General features: G+C 37.8%; 1 protein-coding gene across 2 annotated transcripts in view; it reads right to left on the bottom strand.

Annotated features, from left to right (window-relative positions):
• The window catches only part of APP (amyloid beta precursor protein), a 198,663-nt gene that overhangs the window by 79,837 nt on the left and 95,767 nt on the right, over positions 1 to 23,059 (bottom strand). For both annotated transcript variants that reach the window (XM_065741830.1, XM_065741831.1), the window contains exon 6: positions 5,940 to 6,142. In XM_065741830.1, coding sequence (XP_065597902.1) covers positions 5,940 to 6,142 — 203 coding nt within the window. The remainder of the gene's footprint in view (positions 1 to 5,939; positions 6,143 to 23,059) is intronic.

Below are 23,059 nucleotides of genomic sequence, written 5' to 3'. Positions count from 1 at the left end.
GTCTTTGCTTCCTGAAAACTGATTAAAAGATAAGTTACTTTCTGCTACTGTATAATTCAATTTGACTTGTTATCACAAATAATACTTTTCTCAAGAACGGCACTGTGAGCTTTGCTTTGTCTAAGGAACTGGTTCATTCTTCCCTTCCAAAGATGTATTTTTTACCTTTGACTCCATGAAACCAAACAAAATTAAAGAGGACATGCCTTGAGCACGATTCAGGTTCATAAGTGGTCTTTCTACACTATAACTCCATCCTCAGATGCTTACAGTTTTCACACCATCCTTTTGCAACAGTAGAATTTCTCTTATCTTCCCTGTACCCTGTACCAAAGATTACAATTGCCAATTTCTTCCATCTCCAAAACATTGGATTTTATAATTTATTTTTGAGATAAATGGAAGAGAATATTTCAGTTTCCCTCATCTGAAGTTTCCAGCACTTATTCCAGCTTCCAGGTGCAAAAAGAGATGTTTCTAACAAAGCAAGGAGATCACCTTCTGGAAGGCAGTTCTGTGACAAATTTTTTTGATTTCCTTTTAAATTAATACATAAAGCGGTGAATTGAAAACAATATATTTTATGTATATATAATGCACACACACACACACATATATATAACAATCAACATAAACACTAACTGTTCTTTTTTCCCTAGAAATGGATAAGCTTCAGTATCATAGGGAAAAAAACATTTTTCAAGTCTGTAGACATTAATTTATAGTGGCTTCACATAAAGAATACACATAACACTCACTTACTAAAATGCTGTTAGTAAAGCTAATTAAGATTTATGTGTATTCCAGATACTTTTGATGATCAATTTCTACAAAGGAAAATTAAAAACATGGTTCTAAATGACATCTTAAAATTTTTTACTACCATATAAATTGTTTCTGTCTGCTCCCATTTTAAATTTTAAATCAAAATTAAATAATTGCTTTATTTCAAAATCTCAATTCCAAGCTTGGTTTGTTTTTGTTGGTTTTTTTTCAGTGTAAAACTAACACTTCTCTTTGGACACCAACATTTGAAATAGAAGAATGTGAAATACAACTTAAGATTCTAATAGGAAAGCTAAAACAAAACCAAACAGAACAATCCTACATTACATACTTCTATCACCGTAATCATTAAGATTTCTCTGTGCAGGATTTAAGTTTCTATACGATATTTAAGTGAACTAAGAAAACTTAAGAGATCCAAGAGAACTAAGGGATCTGAGAACCAAGATCATTAAATGCTGGTACAGTCTGTTCCAAATCTTAAAACTGGAAATTAAATTTGAAGGAATTTAAAGGAAAAAAGGACAAGCAGGAGGAGTTAGAGAATTCACTCAGACCTGTCTTGGAAGCTGGGTCCTAAATATAAGTTTACACTTCTGAAAATCCTCTTCTATCTTGATGCTGCATCAGAAAGATCTCATCGTTTTGACTTACAAAATATAACGTTCTTTAATTTAGCCTCAAAGTTGGAAAATACAACGCCTTTATGACCTATTCCATACTATCAACCCTTCAAGTTTAATGTTAATAGTGGCAAATTTACAAACAAAACATGCTGATGGAGTTAACCACCTCCCTAGCACTAGGTATATACTTGTTTTATCCATGCTAGTATCCATTCAAACTGTTCTTCATACTCATACAAACAGATGATGCACTTCGCTACTTGAGTAAATGGGACCACAGTTTCATATTTTATATTCTACCACAAAAGAACAATGTAATCAATTAATGCATGGGAGACTAAAAAATAAAACACCTAAATATCTACGATGAGGTATAGGCTCCAGTTTACTACATGCTAGTACATAATGTTATAAGTGGAGTACTTTTGGATTCCACATACAGGAACAGAGAGCTATAGTTTTAAGATATTAATACACATGTATCTCTATGAGTCCAGTTTCTTTAATTGGCTGAGAAAAATTAGACAAGTTAAAGAGTAAATGTGCACTGTTTTTCTTAGACTCTTTTTGTTCCAAAATGGAATGATACTGTTTTGTTCAATGAATTAATCAAAGGGAATATTTAAAGATACTTTCACTGAGACAAAGCCTCCTCGTGATGAATATATACTTAGAAGAGGCAGTCAAATTTTAGTTTGAGTATTCAAAGACAAAAGCTAATTTCATAGGAGGTTTTTGGAATTAGGATGAGACAGCTGGGAAGCTGGCACATGCTCTAGTAATAAAGTTGGTGCATTAGTTACACAACCACTAAAATGCAAGTTAAAAGAAAAAGCAAAATGACGAGTTCCAAATGCAGACCTGGAAAACAGCCCTTCTTAAAATTTAAGACTGTACTTCCCATCCTAAGCCATTAAGATAGAATTTTTCTTTCTAATGTTTATTCTTAACCTACAGAAGGGGAATATTTGATATATGAAAAAAATAGTAAGAATAGATGTGTACTTGGCTACAACACAAAGCCTCACAACGTTCATGTAGAACTTATACATGAAAATCTGTTTTCTATTTATTTGTGTAAAACAATTACACTTTGAACCAAGATGTCAAATAGTTACTGCTGATGGCCAGAACCCAAACAAAAACCCCAGTTTGTTTTAAAGCATAGGTCAATAAAATGTCATTAATTTATCTGTAATTTTCAAAAAATACATAGTTGTCATAAAAACAACCTAATTATGTGAACATGATGGGACATGGTGAATACAAGGATTAGTTCAAAAGCAAATTCCAGTCTTTTTACACAGCAGAACAAAATATACACATTATATCTGCTTCAATATAGTAAAATGACATTTCATCTAGGGAAGCAGTTTCCTGGAGGATTTCTTCTAGCAGAAAATAATTCAAGTGAAACCACACTCCGACCCTTCCAACCTTACATAAGACAACACTTACTGTGTTTACTATTTAGCACATTTGCCTTTGACCCAAAATATTAATAATGTATTGCTTTTCCATCAGCAAGACTAGCAAATCATAAAAAAGATTTCCCCTTACTTACAATATATCTTGAAGTACTGTGTTGCAGCGGAATAGTGGTGCTTTAAATTATAATGTCTAACCAAAAGCTATCAGTTATTTTAATGCAAATCCATTAGGCTAATTTTATCAGATCCTGCTCATATGTTACAGTAGATTATCATTCCTAATGAAGATCTCATAATAAAACACAGCGGAGTTAAATTAATGTGCACTATTTGGATAGCAACGCGCTAGTGTTTTCTTAGTATGGAACGCAACCACACATTATCATTTTCCAAATAAAGCGTATTGCACAGCCTTGAAGGAAATGAAAAACAAGAAAGTATTAACTTAAAGGCAAAATAATAACATTTCAAATCTAGATAATGCTATTAAAACTTTTAATATTATCCTCAAATTTATAGCTGATGGGTCTAGCCACCAGGGTTAACCTCCCTTGCCTTTAAAATGCTGGCAGTGAATGGATTTCAAGTCTTTTAGACACATAAATCTGCAGGGGAAAAAAAAAAGTAAGTATACTAGAAGTATAACAGATCAATAAAGCTAGGCGCTATGATACAAGCATCAAGCTAGTTTTCTCTTGCTAAGAAGCTGGCATATGATCTTCTGCTTGCAACTCTGGATTGTAAACACAGTAAAAAAAATCCATGTCAAGCACCAGTGATTAAACTGCATCCTAACTGCTTACAAAAATCCAGTAGAATTAGAGAAGGCCAAACCGATTACTAAAGGGCAGTATTACATACTAGACTAGACAGGTCAAGCTTACGCTGAATCTTCCACATTTGCTGATGGTATGCAAAGAAGCTGCCAAATGCTTTTGCCAGGCTGCTCTGTTCACCCCCAATGCCTTCCTTTAAGTGAGACCTGACTGACTGCTACTCTGACAGGAAGCATTACATCCAAACTGTTTATTCTTTGTTGTAAGCCAAGAAAGACTGATTTTTCGTATCACCTACTGTGCTGAAGGTGAGCAGAAAAAAAAATCATAAACAATTACATGCGATGGGAGAGCAGAGTGACTGCTTGCTTCAGCACAGTTGTCTTTAAATTATGACGTTACATTTGTGCTTTTCAATTATTTACGGATGATGGCAGTTGTCTCATTGATTTGGGAGAGAAAATACTCAATTAGACCTTAATTTACCATTTTAGAACAGTTGTTTGTTGTTGATTTTGTGTTGAAAAGCAACTTCTCTAAAAAGGGACAAATCTACTCATAGTGCTCTTTAATGCTATGATATGGTACTAGCCACAGCTTCATAAAGTATACATAAAACTAGCTGTAAAGTGTCTGAAGAGCATCCTAGGACACGTTTTATGAGCGATGGATGCTTATTGCAGAAGCTCCTGCACAGACCTGCTGGCAGCATCAGGAGGACGTGGAGCCCTAAGGGAAGTGTTTTCTCAAGCACAGCAAGAGAAGCAGAAGCAAAGGCCAAGATGATAAATTCTGTGGGATATAAACAAGCATTCTGCACAGTGCAGCTCAGTTGGAAGCACTCATAGCCAGCCTTAGCACTCTCCGTGCCCCAGGAAGGCTGGAGGTCAGAAGTCTAAAGGGCTGGGGCAAAGCTATGCTGGGAATTCACACTGATAACAGACAGCCCTCACCTCATCTGCAGCAGCAGGTATTGCTCTCAAATCACTGAGATGGGAAATTTTAGACTTGAGAGAAACAGCATGATAGCTTTTCACTGTAGCTAGCAAGCATGTAAATTTCTCAGGGATTTTTAAAAGGTGGCTTCAATAGTTTGCCACTTCTTTTTTGCATTTTACATTCATATTATTACATATCATTTTCCTGAAGGCTAAACATCTTAACCTCTTTGAAATGTCAGCCTCAGTAAAGAAACGAGCTCTACCTAATTTGTCCTCATTTCCACTCATCCAAAATCCCATTAAAATGAAATGCCCCCCCCCCCCCCCCCCCCAATATTCATTTTCCATTCAAAACAGGGCATTTTATTCCCAGGTGGTGAAAGCTCACATATAGAAATGTATTTAATTGGTTTAAAGATTTAAATATAATCTCTTCCCACTCCACTCTCACCGAACTGGCTCTCCAATAATTGAGCAAAACACTCAACAGACAGTTATGTAAGACAGAAAGCCAATGGACTGCTTCTCCAGTCTTAGAAAAAGATATTTGCAAATCATTTTACTAGAGCATTAATGCTTTTGAAGAGAGTTTATCTATACAGACTCTGAATAGTGCAATTAAATGAATAAACTCTCCCTTTCCCAAGGCATTTCTCTTTGGCACCCTTCTGTCACATGCATGTTCGAGAAATCACATCCAGGAGCCCTCTGCTCCTTCTTTCCTTACCTGCTCCGCCAAGCACCAGCACCATGGATTACTCTCTTGTCTCATTTTGTCTTTGCTTACTGCAAGTCCCAAATCCCATCTTTCTTTTTAATCTCATCTTCTACCACCTACCAGCACTTACTGGTAGTAAGTGCTGCAGAAAAATCACTATTTTACAGAGATTTACACCTACATCATCTTATAAAGATTGAAATATAAGATCAATTCATTTAAATACATATTGTAGGAGGTGTGGCATCTAAAAAAATTACACTGCTTTGCTCATTGACTAGGATTGAAGGTGTTAGCTCCTGCTTTGAACTGACACACTATTCTGCAACAAATGCAAAACATCCCATACTCAACTTTTCTGTGTTTTCTGTGTTTTTAGTCAAGTTAGTGAATGTTACTTCAACTGGAAAAAAAAAACCAACACAAAAACACTTTGTCAGTTACTATTCGAACCACACACAACGACCAGACACTTCCAAAGACAACTTGTAATAGAAAAGTGAAAAGGGAAGGGATTAAACTTGCAAATTACACAAGATGAAACATAACAGTGCTGCAGCTTTGAGTAATTTGCTATTTGGAACATTTCTTGTCATAAAGAGCAAACGTACAAAGCAGTAGGAACAGTTTCCCAGCCCCAAGCTAACTACCCATGAATTTACCTCTGACAACTTCTTCCACCGACTCTGTAGTTGTGGTGGTAGTGGTTGCGATACTGGTAGTTCTTTCTGTTGCTTCCTCATACTCTTCCTCTGTCTCTTCAATTTCATCACCATCATCATCGTCGTCATCATCAGCATCTTCATCTTCCACAACAGTCAGCTCCTCATCTTCCTCTGGTTGTTCTTCTACTACCTTATCATCACTAAACAAATGAAATTATAATCATGAGTCAGTAACAAAAAGATTTCAAAGTGGTGAGACATTTTATATGGCTACACTGTAAGGACAGGAAGGTACCTGGTTTCCCCATCTCCCTCTTCCACCTTTAAATAAGACAAGATAGAACAGGACTCTGAAATGTCTCAGTTAATGAGAAATCAGAGGGGGAAAAAAGGCAACGTTAACAATGATGTCAGAAAACTAGCAGGATGCCAGACTGGAACTCCTCTTCGTACACAGCGATGGAAAAAAGGATTCTCATCAGCAATACTGTATTTTGACAGCTGAATAACACTCCAAATACACTTGCTTCACTCTGTCATCAACAAATCCATTTGTATTTTGAAAAAAGCTCAAATTAGCCCAAAATGCACTCAGCTCATACACAGATGAAAGCAGCGAGTTCCTCAGGATTTTCTCACCTAGGAGACATCTAATTGAAAAACATGCTGTGAGCTACTTTGCCTGTCGTCCTCAGAGGACAGCTCCGTGTCAAACCAAGCATCCAGTTGACCTATAATTCTCTACAATGACTGCTGATTTTTTCATTTTGTTGTTACAACAGTATTCTGTGAATAGAAAAGCTACTTCTAAGGGAACTGTGCACGAAGCAGTTTCTACAAGGTTTAGTGAAAAGATGCTGTCCACATTTTTTGTGGGAGGGAGGGGACAGTGCTACAATTCACTCTTCAGCTGACTTGCTAGCTCTTCTCTTTGTGGTTTTGTCTTCTTTAGGCATCTCAAAGCAGGCAACAGACACAGCAGCAACAGTAAGGACCTAATTATCCAGGAAGAGGGAAGAGCCTTCCAGTTCTGGCCCTCTGTACAAGAGCTGCGTTGCCAAATGCTGAAGACTGTAGGGTTTCCTGATTAAGATGCTGTCTCAGCCAGTATATGTGGCCACTCAGCATGGCAAGCTCAGATCAGTTACACTGCAAGGCCAATGGTACTACGATGTCATGTATTGGATGGAGCCCTGGGCAACCTGATCTAGTGCCCATGGCAGGGGATTTGGAACTAGATATCCCTGAGGTTCCTTCCAATCCAAGCCATGATTGTATGAAACGTAAGCATACCTCTGAGCTCACGATGAAACCTCAAATTATTGGGCTAAATCCTGTTATGTATCACAGGAATCTAAATGACAATTTGTGCGGCTATGTAACATTCTGAGGACTTTGATCAGTTTTCAGCAGTAAGAAGGAATACTGCAGTCAGCTATCAAACATTTTTGGTGGCTTAATGTGTCAAGAAAATTACAATGGTATGTAATTCTGGACGACATACAGGCAATAGGCCAAAATACATACATTTACTGACTGCCATTGCTGTTTCAGGAAGACTTCCTAACCCAGTACCAGCTGTACAAAGGTCTCACGTTTGTTAATCTGTCCTGTTCTTAATATTCACTGCCAATGAGTAAATTATCCTTAAATATTCAAAAAAGCAGTGACTTTTATCAGCATCATACACAAGAGATTTTGCATCTTTATTTTTCATGGCATCACATATGCTTGAACAGCCTTTTATTTGACATTAACACCTTGCCTCTTTCACTTCATTTTGAAGCCTAGGACTGTAACGTTTCACTATACAATATGTTGTCTAGTACATCTTTGAGAGTAAACTCAGAGCCAAGAAGAGGATAGAACAGTCTTTTTTTAAATGTTAGGAAGAAATTAGGAAATAGTGAAAAGAATCTTGTGTGTCACAAGCATGACTACTAAGAAAAAAATAAGACTTCATATAAATGAGCAGGCATTCTCTGTTTCTCACCTCCAAAATAACTGGCCTTTCAAATAGTTAGAAATAGTTAACTAAGGAGGCTTTCCACTGAGTGAAGCCTAGATAGGTTACAAAAATGGTTGTAATAGCTAAATTCCAGAAGAGTTTCTGTTTACATAGGAAAGACTGAAAAGGGGACAAAATTACCAGGTCCTTCTCTTAGTATCTTCATTTCAAAGAACTAAATTAGAAATTCCAGCATTTCTACAACATGGTCTTCCTCTGGCATTCTAATTTCAGATCTCCAAAATTAGCATCTTTGTTCTTAATAAATCCTTTCTGAGCAACAGATTTTTTCTGTTTCCATTAGTACTTATTAAATCTTTTTAGGAGCATGAAATAATTGTTACACAGATACTATAAACTTTGAATAGCCAAAGCAAGATTATTTTTTAAGTTCTAGTATCTGTTTCTGATCTCCACGTTGAGGGGCTTCTAGTCTTGGCTACCCACAGACCTTCAAACTAGATGTGCTGAGTATAAGGCATCCAGATTTTGATCAAGAACATCAGACAGGCTTATGCCTTTCAACTTCACAGAAAGCTGCTACCTCTTTCTTTCTCTCTTTTTGTCTCTCTCACCTGCACTAAAAATACAGGAAAAAGAACACAGCATGCTTTTAAGAAAGTGCAATTATTTTTCATTTTCCTTTTTCATAAATGATCACCCTCAGATACTGGCAGATTCATAAAGTTAAAAAAAATACAAAAAATTTCCTCCAATCCAATCACCCAACATCTCACGCTAATGAAACAACAACAACAACAATAAAAAAGGGAAGACAATTAGTCACATGGAAAGCTACTTCAAAAATAATTTGTATGCATGCATCCAATAACCATCTGTTTTTAGCTACACAAAAGCAATTAACTCAGCTATGTCAGTTTCTAGCATTCTACTGGGAAATTCTCAGCATCAAGGCCAAGCTTTTTATGCTAAGGGGGGCAAGATGGAGGCATGATGAAAGAAGATAATTCTCTCTATGTGCCAGTTTCTTCTGCCCACCATCACAGTGGTCCCTGGTTCAGAAGGAAATGACGAGGATTGTGCCAACCTGCATCCCCTTTATTAGTTGCTCCTTGCTGCAAGAACTACACAACTGAGAAGGTTTAAAAAAAGAAGAAAAAAAAAAAGCAGAAAACTGCATCGCTGCTAGCAACATATATAGCAAGATTCAAATCACAAAAGTGGCATTCTGCAGGATTTATTTTATTGCATACTACAAGAAAAAGGAACAATGAAAACAGAATAAAAGTGCTTTTGCAGAAACCTTGCTATACACTTGAAGAAATAGGATACCTGAAATTGGGCTTTGCCAGATTTTCTCTTCCCTATTAGTCCTGTTGTTCAAAGAAAAGTGGGGAAAACTGCTTTGCACTGTCTCAGTAGGATTCTCCTTCAGTGAAACTGAACACCTGAAGGGAACTAGCATTATGCTCAGCAATGTAACAGAGTAACACAGACCAAACCACATGAATACAAAACAGTGAGGGACATATCCTAGCAAGCTCTAACCATAAAAACAGCAACAGTTTATGTTAAAAATCAGTGCTAGTCCACTAACTCATGTGCTCCTAAAACTCAATCACAGTACCCACGCTCAGCAGTGCAAGCAGAAGGTAACCACATCTTCTAAGAAGTGGTGGTCATGACATGCATGAGAGAAGCAATAATGTGTAAATGGCTTAAGATCACTCTTTAGGGGCCAAGGGCCACTGGGAAGGAGGAAGAATCCCAGTGTTTGCTAGTAAGGGGACTCTGAGTCTTATCCTTGAAGACAGTTTTAGCATCTGATTTAACAATGCTAAAGTCCAATATACTTTTGTCACAAAGACAGGAGATGGAGTTGGCATTTTTCGTATTATGAAAGTTACTACACCTTCTGTAAAACAACATGAATAATTAATCTTTGGTTTTGTTTGTTTGGACTTCATCGTTGTTACTATCCTGGGTCTTTCTCAAAGAGCGTGAAGAGAAGCAACAGAGGACTGAAGTTATACTTCAGCCTTTGGACTGACACATCTACTTCCCAAATGGTGCCAAAACATCCCTGCTGCACACTGCATAAAGCTCTGTTTCTCCAAGTCATACTTAATGCTCCAGTACCATTTCACTTTCTCCATCAGCACCAGCACAGCGCTGTTTCCCAGACATAGTGCCTCACAGTGCTTGCACACCTCTCACCTCAGCATCCACCTTTTTCCAACAGAAGCTTAGTACAAGATGAATGTGGATGCTGGTATTTTCCTCAGAAATCTTTGAGTTTTAATATATGTTGCAGGTGTGCTTACTTCCTATTAGTGTCATTACATTTTACCTTCTTTGCTTAATGAGTATATCTCAGTTTTGTTTCTTCTTCACAGTATCCTGACATTTCCATCCGTTCCCTCGATGCCATCCTAGGCAGGGTTTTATTAGCAGCACAGGCTTTAGTGTTTCATTTAAAAGATAACGTTGACATTCTGCCTTAGCTTAGTGGCGCTGCTGACAGAATTTTTCAAAGGCTGCTCAAAAAAAAAAAAAATTACTTGATACACCGACAGGTTCACAGATTTGTAATGCCATATTATCATCATCTGAATTTAACAGATCAGCAGTAAACTATGGAGGTTAATTCTAGGCTTGAACACTGACCTGAAAATGTTTGCTGTTTTCTTACAGAACATCAGTGTAGTTCATTCTCCTGTCAGCAGAGACTTCTGGCAGGCCAGGCAGCACCATTTCCTTTAATGGTGGACACAGAGGTCACCGTAGCTTTGAACCTCCTGCTTCTATCTCCCCACATATGGGATACTAAAATTCATTCCTTTATCATGGAAATAATACTTCCCTCAAGCATCCAAGCAGTGCAATGGGTTGTTAATAGAAATCATCTACATTCCCATATGTGATGAAACACATCAAGTTTTGCAGTTGTAGCACTGCCTCTGATGCTGCAGAGGCACTGGAGTTTCAGGCAGCCCTGAGAAGTAGCAAGTTGCATTTCAAACACTGATATAAATAAAAACATACCAATGGGCATATCTCTGTTTCTAAAGGACATACCACTGTACAGCTACTGCCGGAATACATCCAGGCACACAGTTACAAACAGTGCTTAAAGCACAGTTCTGTTCATGCATATCTAATAACTTTCTTTACTTAATCCATCACTTCAGTAAGAACTGACACCAACATTTTGTTTACTCACTTCACTCGGAATTGTGTATATTCCTGTTACTTCTTGAAGACAAAAGTGAAGGGCTGGTAAAAGGAAACAAATGAAAGCGAACTATGTTCACTTTCTGATCAAGAAATGAGAAACAGTTAGAAAATGAAGGCTTAATTTTAGTATTCCAATAACCTACAATCGGGACGAAAACAGAATACAAATAAAAAGAGCAATTAGTTTTCTTTCCAACTTTGCTTTAGGACTCATGGGACTGCAGCACAAGCTACATTTTAAGAAGAGATTTCTGACTATAATTACTACCTTCAGACAAAAATTTGGCAAAGCTTTCAATTTCCAATAACGAATAACTAAGAACTAATTAGTGGTTTGGGAAAGTGCCTCACACCTTTGTCTGCAATTAACTCTCATCCATTTGGACGTACTTAAAGCATGATTTTGCCAAATAACAACTTGAACAAAAACATACTTCATCACTAGGCTAGAAAGGAATGAAAAGGTGTGAAAGACAGATGTTTTGAAATCTGAAAAGATTAGTGTTCACTTCACTTTTGAAACTCTATTTTCATGCAAATTGATACCATCTGCACTGTTTCGGTTTTTTTGGAGGACTTTTTTTTTTTTTAACCGCCATCAAAGCTGTGTAAACAGAATCACAGATTCATTAAGGTTGGAAAGGACACACTAAGATCATCTAGTCCAACCATCTATCTACCACCAATACTGCCCACTAAATCACGCCCTTAAGTACTACATCTACCCTTTCACTGAACACCTCCAGGGACTATGACTCCACTTCCCTGGGCAGCCTGTTCCAGGGCCTTACCACTCCTCCTGAGAAGAAATGTTTTCTAACATCCAACCTGGTGTAGCTGGAGGCCACTCCTCTCATTCTGTCACTGTTAATTGGGAGAAGAGGCAGATCCCTATCTCATCAGCACCTCCTTTCAGGTAGTTGTAGAGAGCAATGAGGTCTCCCCTGAACCTCTTCTTCTCCAGACTAAAGAATCCCAGTTCCCTCTGCTGCTCTTCACAAGGTTTGTGCACAAGAAGAGCCAATACTATCTATCTTAGGTACAGATGCAGAAAACACAGAGTTCTGAAGTTCACCACTTTATGCAACCAATAGCTTGGCTAACAAATGAAGTTTTTTTAACCCCCACCCATGCTTTTCCCAGAGGCATAAGTTGCTTGAGGAAAACAAATTCCAAGTGAATTCAAGCCTACCTATTCCTACTGAGACAATTGTTTTACTCTTATCTACTTACCCCCCTCCTCTTCCTGTCTCATTATTGTCTCCTTTTGTTGTTGCTGAGAACAGGACGTACAGCATAGTAGATGGTGCTGTACAGGGTAGCTGTCAGCAGTATCACCAGCACCCACTGCTTCCTTTCATATTCCCAACATACTCAATAGCAAAAAGACACATTTTTCAAGGGCTTTCTATGGCTCTTCAAGCCAGAGACAGAAAGCAAACCCAAGCCTTCCTTCCAGTATTCAGATAGACTGGAGCTGTGCATCAGTATGTGAGAAAAAACTTAGACTGGAAAATGAATTTATCTCCCCCAAGGATAGCCCAGCTGCAGTCCATCTGCTCATTCACAAGAACTCCTTAACATGTGCAGATGTGTGCAGAGATGTAAACCTAACAAACACTAATGCATACACTTAACTTTAGGTGTAGGTATAACTCCTCTTCCAACCAAGCAAGCCAAGCTGAGAGCAATTTATGAATCCACAATTTTAATGCTGCACGTGCCAACATCCCTATTTCCAGCACCTTGTGCTTCTCTATAGCCTCTACAACTCCTCTCAAATTGAATTAGGAAATATGGGATATGAGTGGATTGTCAAGTATTCGGCCTGTGTATAACCTTGCTTCTACCAGAATATTAATGATAAACACAGATGTGCATCCCAGGATATAGGAAAGATGCAGAGCATAAAGTTGTGAGTTTGGAAATACATCCAGCTACAAACCTCTACATGTCTTAGAGTTAATATCTTCACAGAAAAACAGAAACACTGAAGAATACAACAAATACTTGGAATAATGAGTGCACTTGACCTGGCCCAATTAGCAGGATTTCAATTAAAAGCAAATTAGAAAGGTAATAGGCAAGGAACCAAATGCCCTCACAACAAACAAGCACATCAAAGGTTTGGGTATTTTCCACCTAGCATTTATCCAAAGCTTGCACTCCTCTCACTGAGGGATGAGTTTTTCTCACAAACCAGGTTTGAACTCACCACTGCACACACTGCATTACTCTGAACAGTGCCGCTAATTAAATATGTGACTCAACACAGGAACTACTTAAAGCCAAAAACTAAGCCAAGGGTGCACTTAGGAACATAAGTGCTCACATCACTGTACTTTCTAATATTTAACTTTGACTTTTGCACACTAGTTGACTTCAAGATAAAGTTGAGTATATTAGCTGTGTGAAACCGAGCATCAGGGGAGTAAGTCTGAACAAGAGCTATCACAATAGTTTTGTGTTTGGGTAGATGAGGGAATGTCAAAACCAAGCATGAAACGAAGATTTCAGCATTCACCTTGAAAGTCTAGGAGCAGGGAACTGCACAAAAAGTGTCTTATTCCCTCAAGCACTGGGACAGGGTGTGGGGGAAACAGCAGGACAGGAACTAAACCACGATGCAGTTGTGAGATTAGGTGCTGTTTCAGGAAAGAAAAGGGTTGTGTCAGACCCCCAGTCTACGTATCTGATCTTTTAAATGGCTTATTGGTGTCGAAGCTTGGAAAATTACAGTGATCTACAGAATGAAAAGTCTGACCCACAAGGTACCTTAGCCATGTTTCTGCTCTGCCTGGTAAGCAATCCCAAAAGCAGAAACTGCTTTAAAACTGCCTTTGTTATTTCCATTAGGCCTGGATTAAACTACACAAATAAATCATATCTCTCACAACACAAAGAAACAATGTGACATTAGGGCACCTAAGAACACTTTTTCACGTACAGTTAACATTTTAAGAATTCAGATGGGCATCTTCCACTGTACACCAAATCATGAGAAATTCACACTGTCTAGCATTTTTCCAGCATTCATTCTGTCATTTCTAATTATTTTCCATTTTCCCTTTTGTTTTTCCTTACTCCAGGAATTATGATTAGGTACACTTCACCTGCCCTAATAGAAAAACAAAAAAAGAAAGAAATAGGCTATTTCACAAAGAGTCCCACAGACATCTTTTGAGTTCTTAAAGGCTTTAACAAACAATGGAATTATGTGATTCTTAATGTCTTTTTCCTGCTCTTATAGTACTTTTTCTGACTTTACACATACCAATGATAAAATTAAAATGTGCCTGCTTTCATTAACTTCAGTAGAAAAGAAGTTGCACTGAAGATATTTTTATCTATTTTTCAAACGGAGCACCTTAAAAAAAAAAGCAAATGCACATTCCCTGCCCTACTGCCTTTAGAAAGAAGCATTTATCTTTTGCCACCACACATAAACACGAAGGTATAATTTGTACCACTATAAATTTATTTCCACAGATAACCTGCTTAAAATGATAGGTGTAAGAGGCAGTATGTAACACTTAAACAAGGGCCTGGCAGAAGGTACTTTTTTACTGGTATGAAAGGATACATTTTCAAACCTTAATCTCTGAGACAAAGCCTTTGCTGTATTACTGTTTTCACATTTTCCTTTGGAAGATGGTGGACTCAGAACTATGTCATTTTTTTAGAGAAAAAGAGAATAATAAATTTAACCCATATATTTTTTTTCCATCTTGATTATTTATACTAAAGAGAAACTCAAAACTAGAAATGTGCCTACAAGCACATAAAATCCACCAGGCTCAGAAAGCCTTCTGACATTTAATAAATAATAAATTCAAAATCCTGACAGAAGAAGACCATTAAGACAGAACGTGATGGAAGAGGGCAGGGTGAAGGTCATCTGTGTGGGCCTATTTCAGCCAGCCAGCCTGAGAATTAGCAGGAAACCCTGGATGGGCTATAACACATTTGCTTCCGTAAAACCTCTGCTGTAATCAGAAGGGACTGTTGAATGACTCTTTGTCTAACCTGTTATCTCACAGCTTATTTGAGGTACATGGTATGAACTCTGAACCAAACAAGTACTTGCTTTGTCTGCAGAATTCTTCACCTCAGTACCCTCACATGGTAACTACAGGACCACAGTGCAAGAATATCTTTGTTTTACAGCAGGGAAAGCAAACAAAAAATGCCAGAAGCATGTAGGTACTCTGGAAGCTCTGTTAAAGATGTTGCCTAACATTTTTCAGAGAATGTGCTTTTAACTTTTCTAAATGCAGCTACCCCCAGCAGGCAGGCCTGCTGAGGAGATCCCCACCACTCACGCAGCCAGACCAAGCTCTTCATGGTAGACATAGTATGCCAAGCCTAACAGAAGACTTTCACAGCACAAGTTTTCCAGGTCAACATTCTACTGTTTTAACCTTTTCTTTTTCAGTCAAGTCACAATTTCAGTGTTATTTTCCATTAGCAGTGACATGTGAAGAAATGGCATGCTTGCAGAGCCAAAACCATTCAAGATTAGAAATCTTTTCTTTCAGTAAAAAAGAAAAAAAAGAATCTACTGTTTTCATCCATATATTCAGAAGCATGTACAAATGTGGACATCCTTTCTCAAAATGTGGACAAAAAAAGTATTTACTACAGAAAATGCTCTACTACACTGCATTTGTAATAGCACAGCCTCACAAGAAGTGGAATTCTTAAATTTCCACAAAGCATCCTATAACACTGATCTCCTATTTCTAATGCAGATCATAACAAATTCCATCAGTGAAAGGTAAAAGAGAACAGGAACTGCTGGCTAACTTTATGAAGGAATATCCAGTTATGGACCGACTGGCACACAGATATCCTGGTATGACAGTATTTGTTGAAAAATCCAGCTGCAAATTTCTCAACTCAATTTTTTTCACTAAGAATAAATAGCACACTGAGATGGGATGGTACATATCTTTATGTCACAAGAACTTCTCAGAACACTGAGAAGCATCAGAACAGTCTACTGAGTTGCTTACTACACAAATGTATACATAGAACCTTCCGCTTCAACATTTTAAAGTCAGAGAAGTGACAACATTTTTGCTTATAAAGCTTTTGCTTATTACTTAAAGAAAAAACTACAACTAATGACTTCATTTTTGAGGCCTGGAAAACATCACCCCACTCTCAAAGTCTATTATTTATTATATATCCAAGTTTGATGCCATAAACCTCCTGAAAATGGCTGAATATTCATGTAAATCATATAGGTGGTTTGCACAACTAGCAAACTGCTCTCATAAGGGGTCACAAAAGCATGGATATATCCTTTCATCACTTTCTCAATTAGATTAATTCTCTCCACCCATAGTCTCATCCATCATTTCAGTTAAGGCTTTATACGCAAATGGTGATTAGATTAGCCAACTCAGCATCGCTGCAATTACCCCTCAAAGCAACACAGTGTTTCATCAATTCCATTTGAACATTATTTGTCCTAAGAAGAAATACAACACTTACCTCTTTCTAGAATCACTAACACTCCTGTTTTTATGCTTTCTGAATTTTATTTTAACAACCTCTACATTAAAAAAGGAAAAAATGCTATTAAGAAGACAGTGTGAATTATCTAAGCATTAAGAAATTGTCTACATGAGAGACAAAAACAACTAACATAAGAATATGACACAATATGCTAATAGCATACAGAATATGCTGATAGGACAAAATACTTCTAAAGATACTCAGCATATTATGCCTATTACTTGATGGTGCCTTAAATTTATAAAGAAAAGCAATTAAGTTTAATCATGAAAATATTTATAAAAACAGAAGTTCTCAGATAAGCTGTACCATTAATATTAGCTGTCATAAAACCAATAACCATTCTAAGACGTGTTTTATCACAGCTGTAAGACACTTTTTTATTCCAGTTTCTAACTACAAATGTTGAGGAGATATGAACTTCTAACCAATTAGCTGAAATACTGGTTTCCAAAAATCAGAACACCTTCCACACCATCTCTCCTACATTAACTCAGTTTTTTTAAACTACCAACTTGGTGGTGGACAATTCCTATGATATCAAGTTCGTCTATTTCAACAATAGCTGTTAATCTCTACTAAAGTTAATCTGGGGAGGAAGGCAATTAATAATAAGCACATTTGTAAATCCTTGTATACATATTAGCTCACTGGCACACAATTAATAACAATTTGTATTAGGACAGTTGAGGAGAACACGGCCTCTGGTTGCATCCCTCCCTGCTCTTGTGTCATGTATGGCCAAACTCCTTTTGAAGCAAATCCTGCACCACTGGCATGAAGTTCAATTTCCTGAACTTCTCTGGGTTATACACAGGCTGTTGGCACAGCACAGAAAAAGGGAAATCTTGTTTATCCACCCAAAAGCAAGTCATTTCCTGTTTCTACGTCAGAACCTGCAGTACGGACCATTTGTTAGTTTCAGATCTGGTTCAGTTTTACTAGTGCTTCAGGAGTAATTGTGATTGTAGGTTTATGTTTTTGTTTTTTTTATTTTATTTCCCAAGAATCATTTAGGAGATTCCCACTGGAGGATTTCTCACTGACATTTCAGAAACTGACTTTCCAATTTAATGAAAGAGCTTGTGTAAAAGATAATTCATGTTGTCTGCTTTACTGTAATATGATGGCTTGAAAACAGATGAATACTCAACAGAGACAAAATGTTAATTTTGTTTTTTCTCCAGTGACTGTTTCAAATAAAGAATTTAGCTTCAGCACCTTCCTTTTTATTGATCAATGTGACTGTTTTTAGATTTACAATACTAAAACATTCAGGATTCCAGATATCCTATTTCTACACTCTTAAGATGTATCTTCTGGGCTCAGAACTGGTTCCAGTTAAGCTACTGAGTTTTGACACAATGCTGCAGGACAACTTTAACAGCAAAAATCACAGGAGGAGGGAAGAGTGGACAAGACACAAAATGGCACGGCACTCTAGCTATGTGCAAATCTGTAGGAATTTAAGGGTTTAAGAAGCAGTAGGAATCTCATTCCAAAAGCCCTTGCAGCCCTACACCAGCAGGTATGCACAGCCAGACAGCTGGCCAGGCCTGGGGCCTCAATGGCCCCATGAGGATGCTGGTGTCCCAGCCCCCACACGCAATGGCAGCAGGGATAAACAAGGAAGATTGATGAAAAGTAACCAAGATGCTCTGACGTCCCCAAGTATACAGTGGGAAGAAACACACGCCCCTGCCAAACAAACCCCTCAAAGGCTTGCCTTTCCTGTTCTATTTCCAAGTGCATTTTCTGGATATATGAACACGTGAGAGAGAGAGAAAGGATAAGCAGAGAAAGCAGAAGGGTGAGAGGGACAAAGAGAGATGTAAAGAGGAGAAATGGGATTTCATGTTTCGCCGCCACATTGTTTGCAGCTAACACAGCTATCACATCTAAAACATTGCTTCATGGCAACTGTCTGTACTCACTGTTTAGACTCAGGAATTTTCCATGAATACTTGCCACAGGCAGACATCCAAATTACCTGTCTGGCCTGTGCAGCTTCTGTCAAGGTAACAGCATAACATAACAGGATGACTTTCTGTTGCTGCACCAGGTCAGGGCACTAAATGACTGTGGCAAATTTAAACACACGGCCTGATTTAGTGACAACACTCCAGGGAACTTCCACTGTAACTCACCTGATGTTGAGGTTAACTTGCAGGCATTTACGAAATGAAGACAGGAGGTAAAACCATGCATTAACATCTTTGTATCACTTGAGTCACAAAAGTATAAAACGACCTAAAAAGTGAAAGAAGTGAAATGTACAGCTCCTCCACGTCAAGTGAGAATCTTTGAAAAACTACTCAGCAGTTTTATCTGTCTCTGCTACTTTGATTCCCAAATGCTTAAATAAAACTGACAATTAAAAGGACAGTGTCTCACCTGGAAACGATTCAGCATAAGAGTCACATACGCTATGCTGTTTTCACCATTAGGAAAAAATGGCTCATTTTAAAAGCCTTTCAGGATTGCCTGGATTATGAGTGAAGAAGACAATTAAGAAATTTCCATTTTTCCAGATGCCTATCATTGAAAAAAAAATGCTTTGAGAAAGGAAAAGTTATATATATAAAGCTATATATATAGCTTTAACCATTTCTTTTGCAGCATGTGGGAGATAAGCATTGCAAAGCCAGGAAATAACATGACTACCATGTTATACTGCATAAATTCTTATTTGGGTTTTACTTCACAGATGCCTAATTTTCAGCATAAAATGGACTGCATCCCTTTGAATTATTTACTGTAGCTTTAAAAATGCTAAGGGCAGGTATGAATAAGCCATAAAACTTTGCTTGGCAGAAGTTTATGAGAAATTGTAAAACAAGCCCTTCAAAATACAAAAAGCACAACACATTTACTACAGTACCCAAATCATTAAATCAGGCTGAACATATATTATGAACAGACAGTGAACAGACAAAATTAATTTGGCCTGATTTGTCAAAGAAAAAACAATGAGAAAATTAAATCCCCTATTTTAAACCTTGGAAATAAATTCAGACAGTCTAGTAATACACCTGACTGAAGTTAGGACACTATCTTGTCCTTCTGAGCTATGAGACTCGTGTCCTAAAGAAAAGCCTTCTACATAACCCTCAGCATTGTGCTTCTGTTTCCCTGGTGTAACAGAGGGATAACAACAGCAGCCTATTTTGAAAGGAAAGCCTGGAAGGCCTGATACACAGTTAAGTGGAGAACAGGCATGCATCAAATGGGTGTAGATAGAAAAGATCTAAAGATTCAGCTCAGCCACCACTCCCAGAGATGTTCATCTTGAGGCATCAAGGACGCCAAAGCTCATAGCGAATGTCCAGGTATGGGCAGAAGGCCATGAGGCTGTGCTGAGTTCTCAAGGGCAGCCAAAGCTTGTAAGTCATTTGACTGAATTGCAGATAGAAACAGAGACCTCTGCAGCTATACTGAGAGACCTCACCTGCACCTGGCTGTCCCTCAGGCAGTCTTCACAGTTAGTTTAATTAGAAGTGTGGATAACAGCAAGGAACACCACTGAAAACACTTGTGACTTCTTAGTTGCACACTATTTCAGGACAAGCACAACGTGACATCATTTTGAAACCACAGGCAGATCCTGCCTTTTGGTCTCATAAACTGAAATTTGCCATATATCCATCATGGCAGCACACCCCCCATCCTTTCCCCAAGCACTTCCAACAAGTGACACTTTAAGGCAAACCGTGTCCTTTCACGATGAAGTACAGTTCAGAGCCACATTGGTCAGAACATCCACTTGTGATGCTGCTGCTGCTCAAAATGCCTCCAGGCACACTTGGATGGCATGGGTCAATCCCGTAGCCAGGATCACCAGCAACAGAATGGTCTCCACCCCAGTGTGAGGAGTGGGTTCTGTTCCAGCTGTACCACTTGCCAATTCTGAGCAACAAAGATATTAAAGTACCTACGGGAAAAGCTTCTAAAAGGTCATATTTGTAAAACTGGGTTAAAGCAGATCTTAGTGGAACTACAACAACAACAACAAACAGAAGTTTTCATGCAGTACTGGCCTGAAATCCTGACTTTTGGATAGAAACAGAAAAATACATCAGCTCAGTAAGAGCAGCAATAGAAGTACAGCAGAATGCCAACAAGAAACTCAGGGCAAAGTGGTTGGTTTAAGGATGAAACAAGCACTGTCAGTGCAAGATCAAACATTTATCGCAAGAACAAATACAGGTTGAGCAAAGAATGGCTTGAGAGCAGCCCTGTGGAGAAGGGTTTGGGGTGTCAGTTGATGAAAGACTCAGCATGAACTGGAAACGTGAGCTTGAAGCCCAGAAGGCCAAATCTACCCTGGGCTGCATCAAGAGAAGTATGACCAGCAGATCGAGGGAGGTGATTCTGCCCCTCTATGCTGACCTTGTGAGACCTCACCTGAAGGGGGTTGCTGGAACTAAATTATCTTAAAGGTCCCTTCCAATCCAAACCACTCTATGATTTAAGATGAAAAATAAAATCTTCAGTAAGCATTTCAAACCGTCTTGCTTTAATAGCATAGAATACTGGAAATTTAACACTGAAAGATACATCCCTCCCCCATACTTTTCCCTTCCTTCCTCCTTTCTCCCTCACAATCAGCTTAGCACTAAGGCACATATATATACTCATTAAAACATATGTTTGTATACACATGGCTGAACATAGATACAAATAAAAATACACAAAAATATACACATATTTGAACTACCACCTACTGTTGCACGAGAAATTGAGTTTTTGATATCTTTTAAAAAACGTGACTAAATTTCAAGAGCATTGCTGGCTCCAATACACATGGTTTAAATGATGTTAGGAAGCTGAAGAGGCAGCAAGAAATATGAACGAGTCAGTGTAAGAGAACTACAAATTGCTTTGCTCCTCATCTGCAGTTGAAGTATAAGTGCCCCATAAAAGGATCCTTTCATTTTTCTTTTGTATGCACATGTATGGGAGGTGAAAGAAAAAAGAAAAAAGCTATATCTGCTTGGAACTTCAGAAATTGCTTCAAATGCAATTCCAGTTCCTATTCCCGGAGGATAAAGAATTTCTGAAGTTGTTCCTGAACTACTCTCTTCATATATTAAATTGCTTTAAGAAGAACAAAACAGAACAGTAAGGTAAATGTTCTGTGAAAAACATGAAAAAACAGAAGTAAATTGCCTTATAAACAAAACTTAACTATTTTATATACATCCTTTTGTGGTCTTCCATTTAAAATATTTTAGGAAACTTTGAACTGATACACGAAAGTTGTACATACAGATATAATAACAATTATATACAATATACAGATACCGAGATAAATAAATAATAGATCATATAGATCTAACACAAGACAGGTCTTATATGTCTCTATCACATATACAAAGGAAAAAGCAAATCAGTATGAAGTCTATGCTAATTACACTTAGAGAACATTTTATAACCAAAGACCAAAGAAAACACAGATGTGACACAGCAACAGTCCAAAGGTTAGTTTACAAATCACATCAGAATGTTATAAATCATGACATTCTGATAACTACTGAAGCCTAAGTCAGAAAAAAAGCCTGAATATGGCAAGAGGGAATAGACAATGTTGCCTGATGCAGGTTTCCTGCATCCAACAGCGCAGACCACTCATTCATCTACTTACAGGAGATGACTGGGAATTACAGTAGGAAAATATTTAATTTAATTTAAATTTGAAAATTATTTTAACTTACTGCATTTTTCAAGAAGAACTCTTCCTTGTGACACACACTAAAGCTTTGTCATGGAATATTTAGATAATTATTTAGACCATCATGAAGTGGTTTCCTAACTTTTCACTGTCTTAATGTCCTCTACTTACACCATATTGCAGGAACTTGATTTCTGCCCTTCATCTCTACCCTGTTCCTGAACTTATTTTCATCAGGATGAAAAAATAAAGTCCAAACTCACATAATTCAGAGCTATTAACTTTCCACATTAAACACTTCATTTGTTCCCAGTTTATTTTCTTGGTTCTCCATGAGATTGTTTATAATTTGCCCCAGGTTTTGAATTTTCTATCACTATTTGCAAAAAATGCAGTATCATCACCAAGGAAGTGGAAACACTGCATTCTCTAACCATTTTAGCACAGTATGAAGTGATCAAGTCTGGGGAGTAGAAAGAGAAATTGTACTTCCAATATTGATTTTATGAAGAAACTCATCTTCAAGTAGTGGTTTGAATTAAGTTCTCTCTCTCACCACTGCTGTCTGATGTGCTCAAGACAGCTGTATGAAAAGTTCTTGACAGCACTGAACCGCTCAGTCACAACACAGTCATTACAGACATCTGGCTCAAAATTAACTTATGTTCTTAGGGGATGTTAAAAGACAAAGACAAGTGTGGCATAGAACAGTTCTTT

The sequence above is a fragment of the Cyrtonyx montezumae genome, unplaced genomic scaffold, assembly GCF_038088225.1.
Source record: "Cyrtonyx montezumae isolate F1298 unplaced genomic scaffold, pur_monq_1.0 scaffold_3, whole genome shotgun sequence".
NCBI lineage: Eukaryota > Metazoa > Chordata > Aves > Galliformes > Odontophoridae > Cyrtonyx > Cyrtonyx montezumae.
This window is presented reverse-complemented; position numbering and strand designations above follow the sequence as displayed.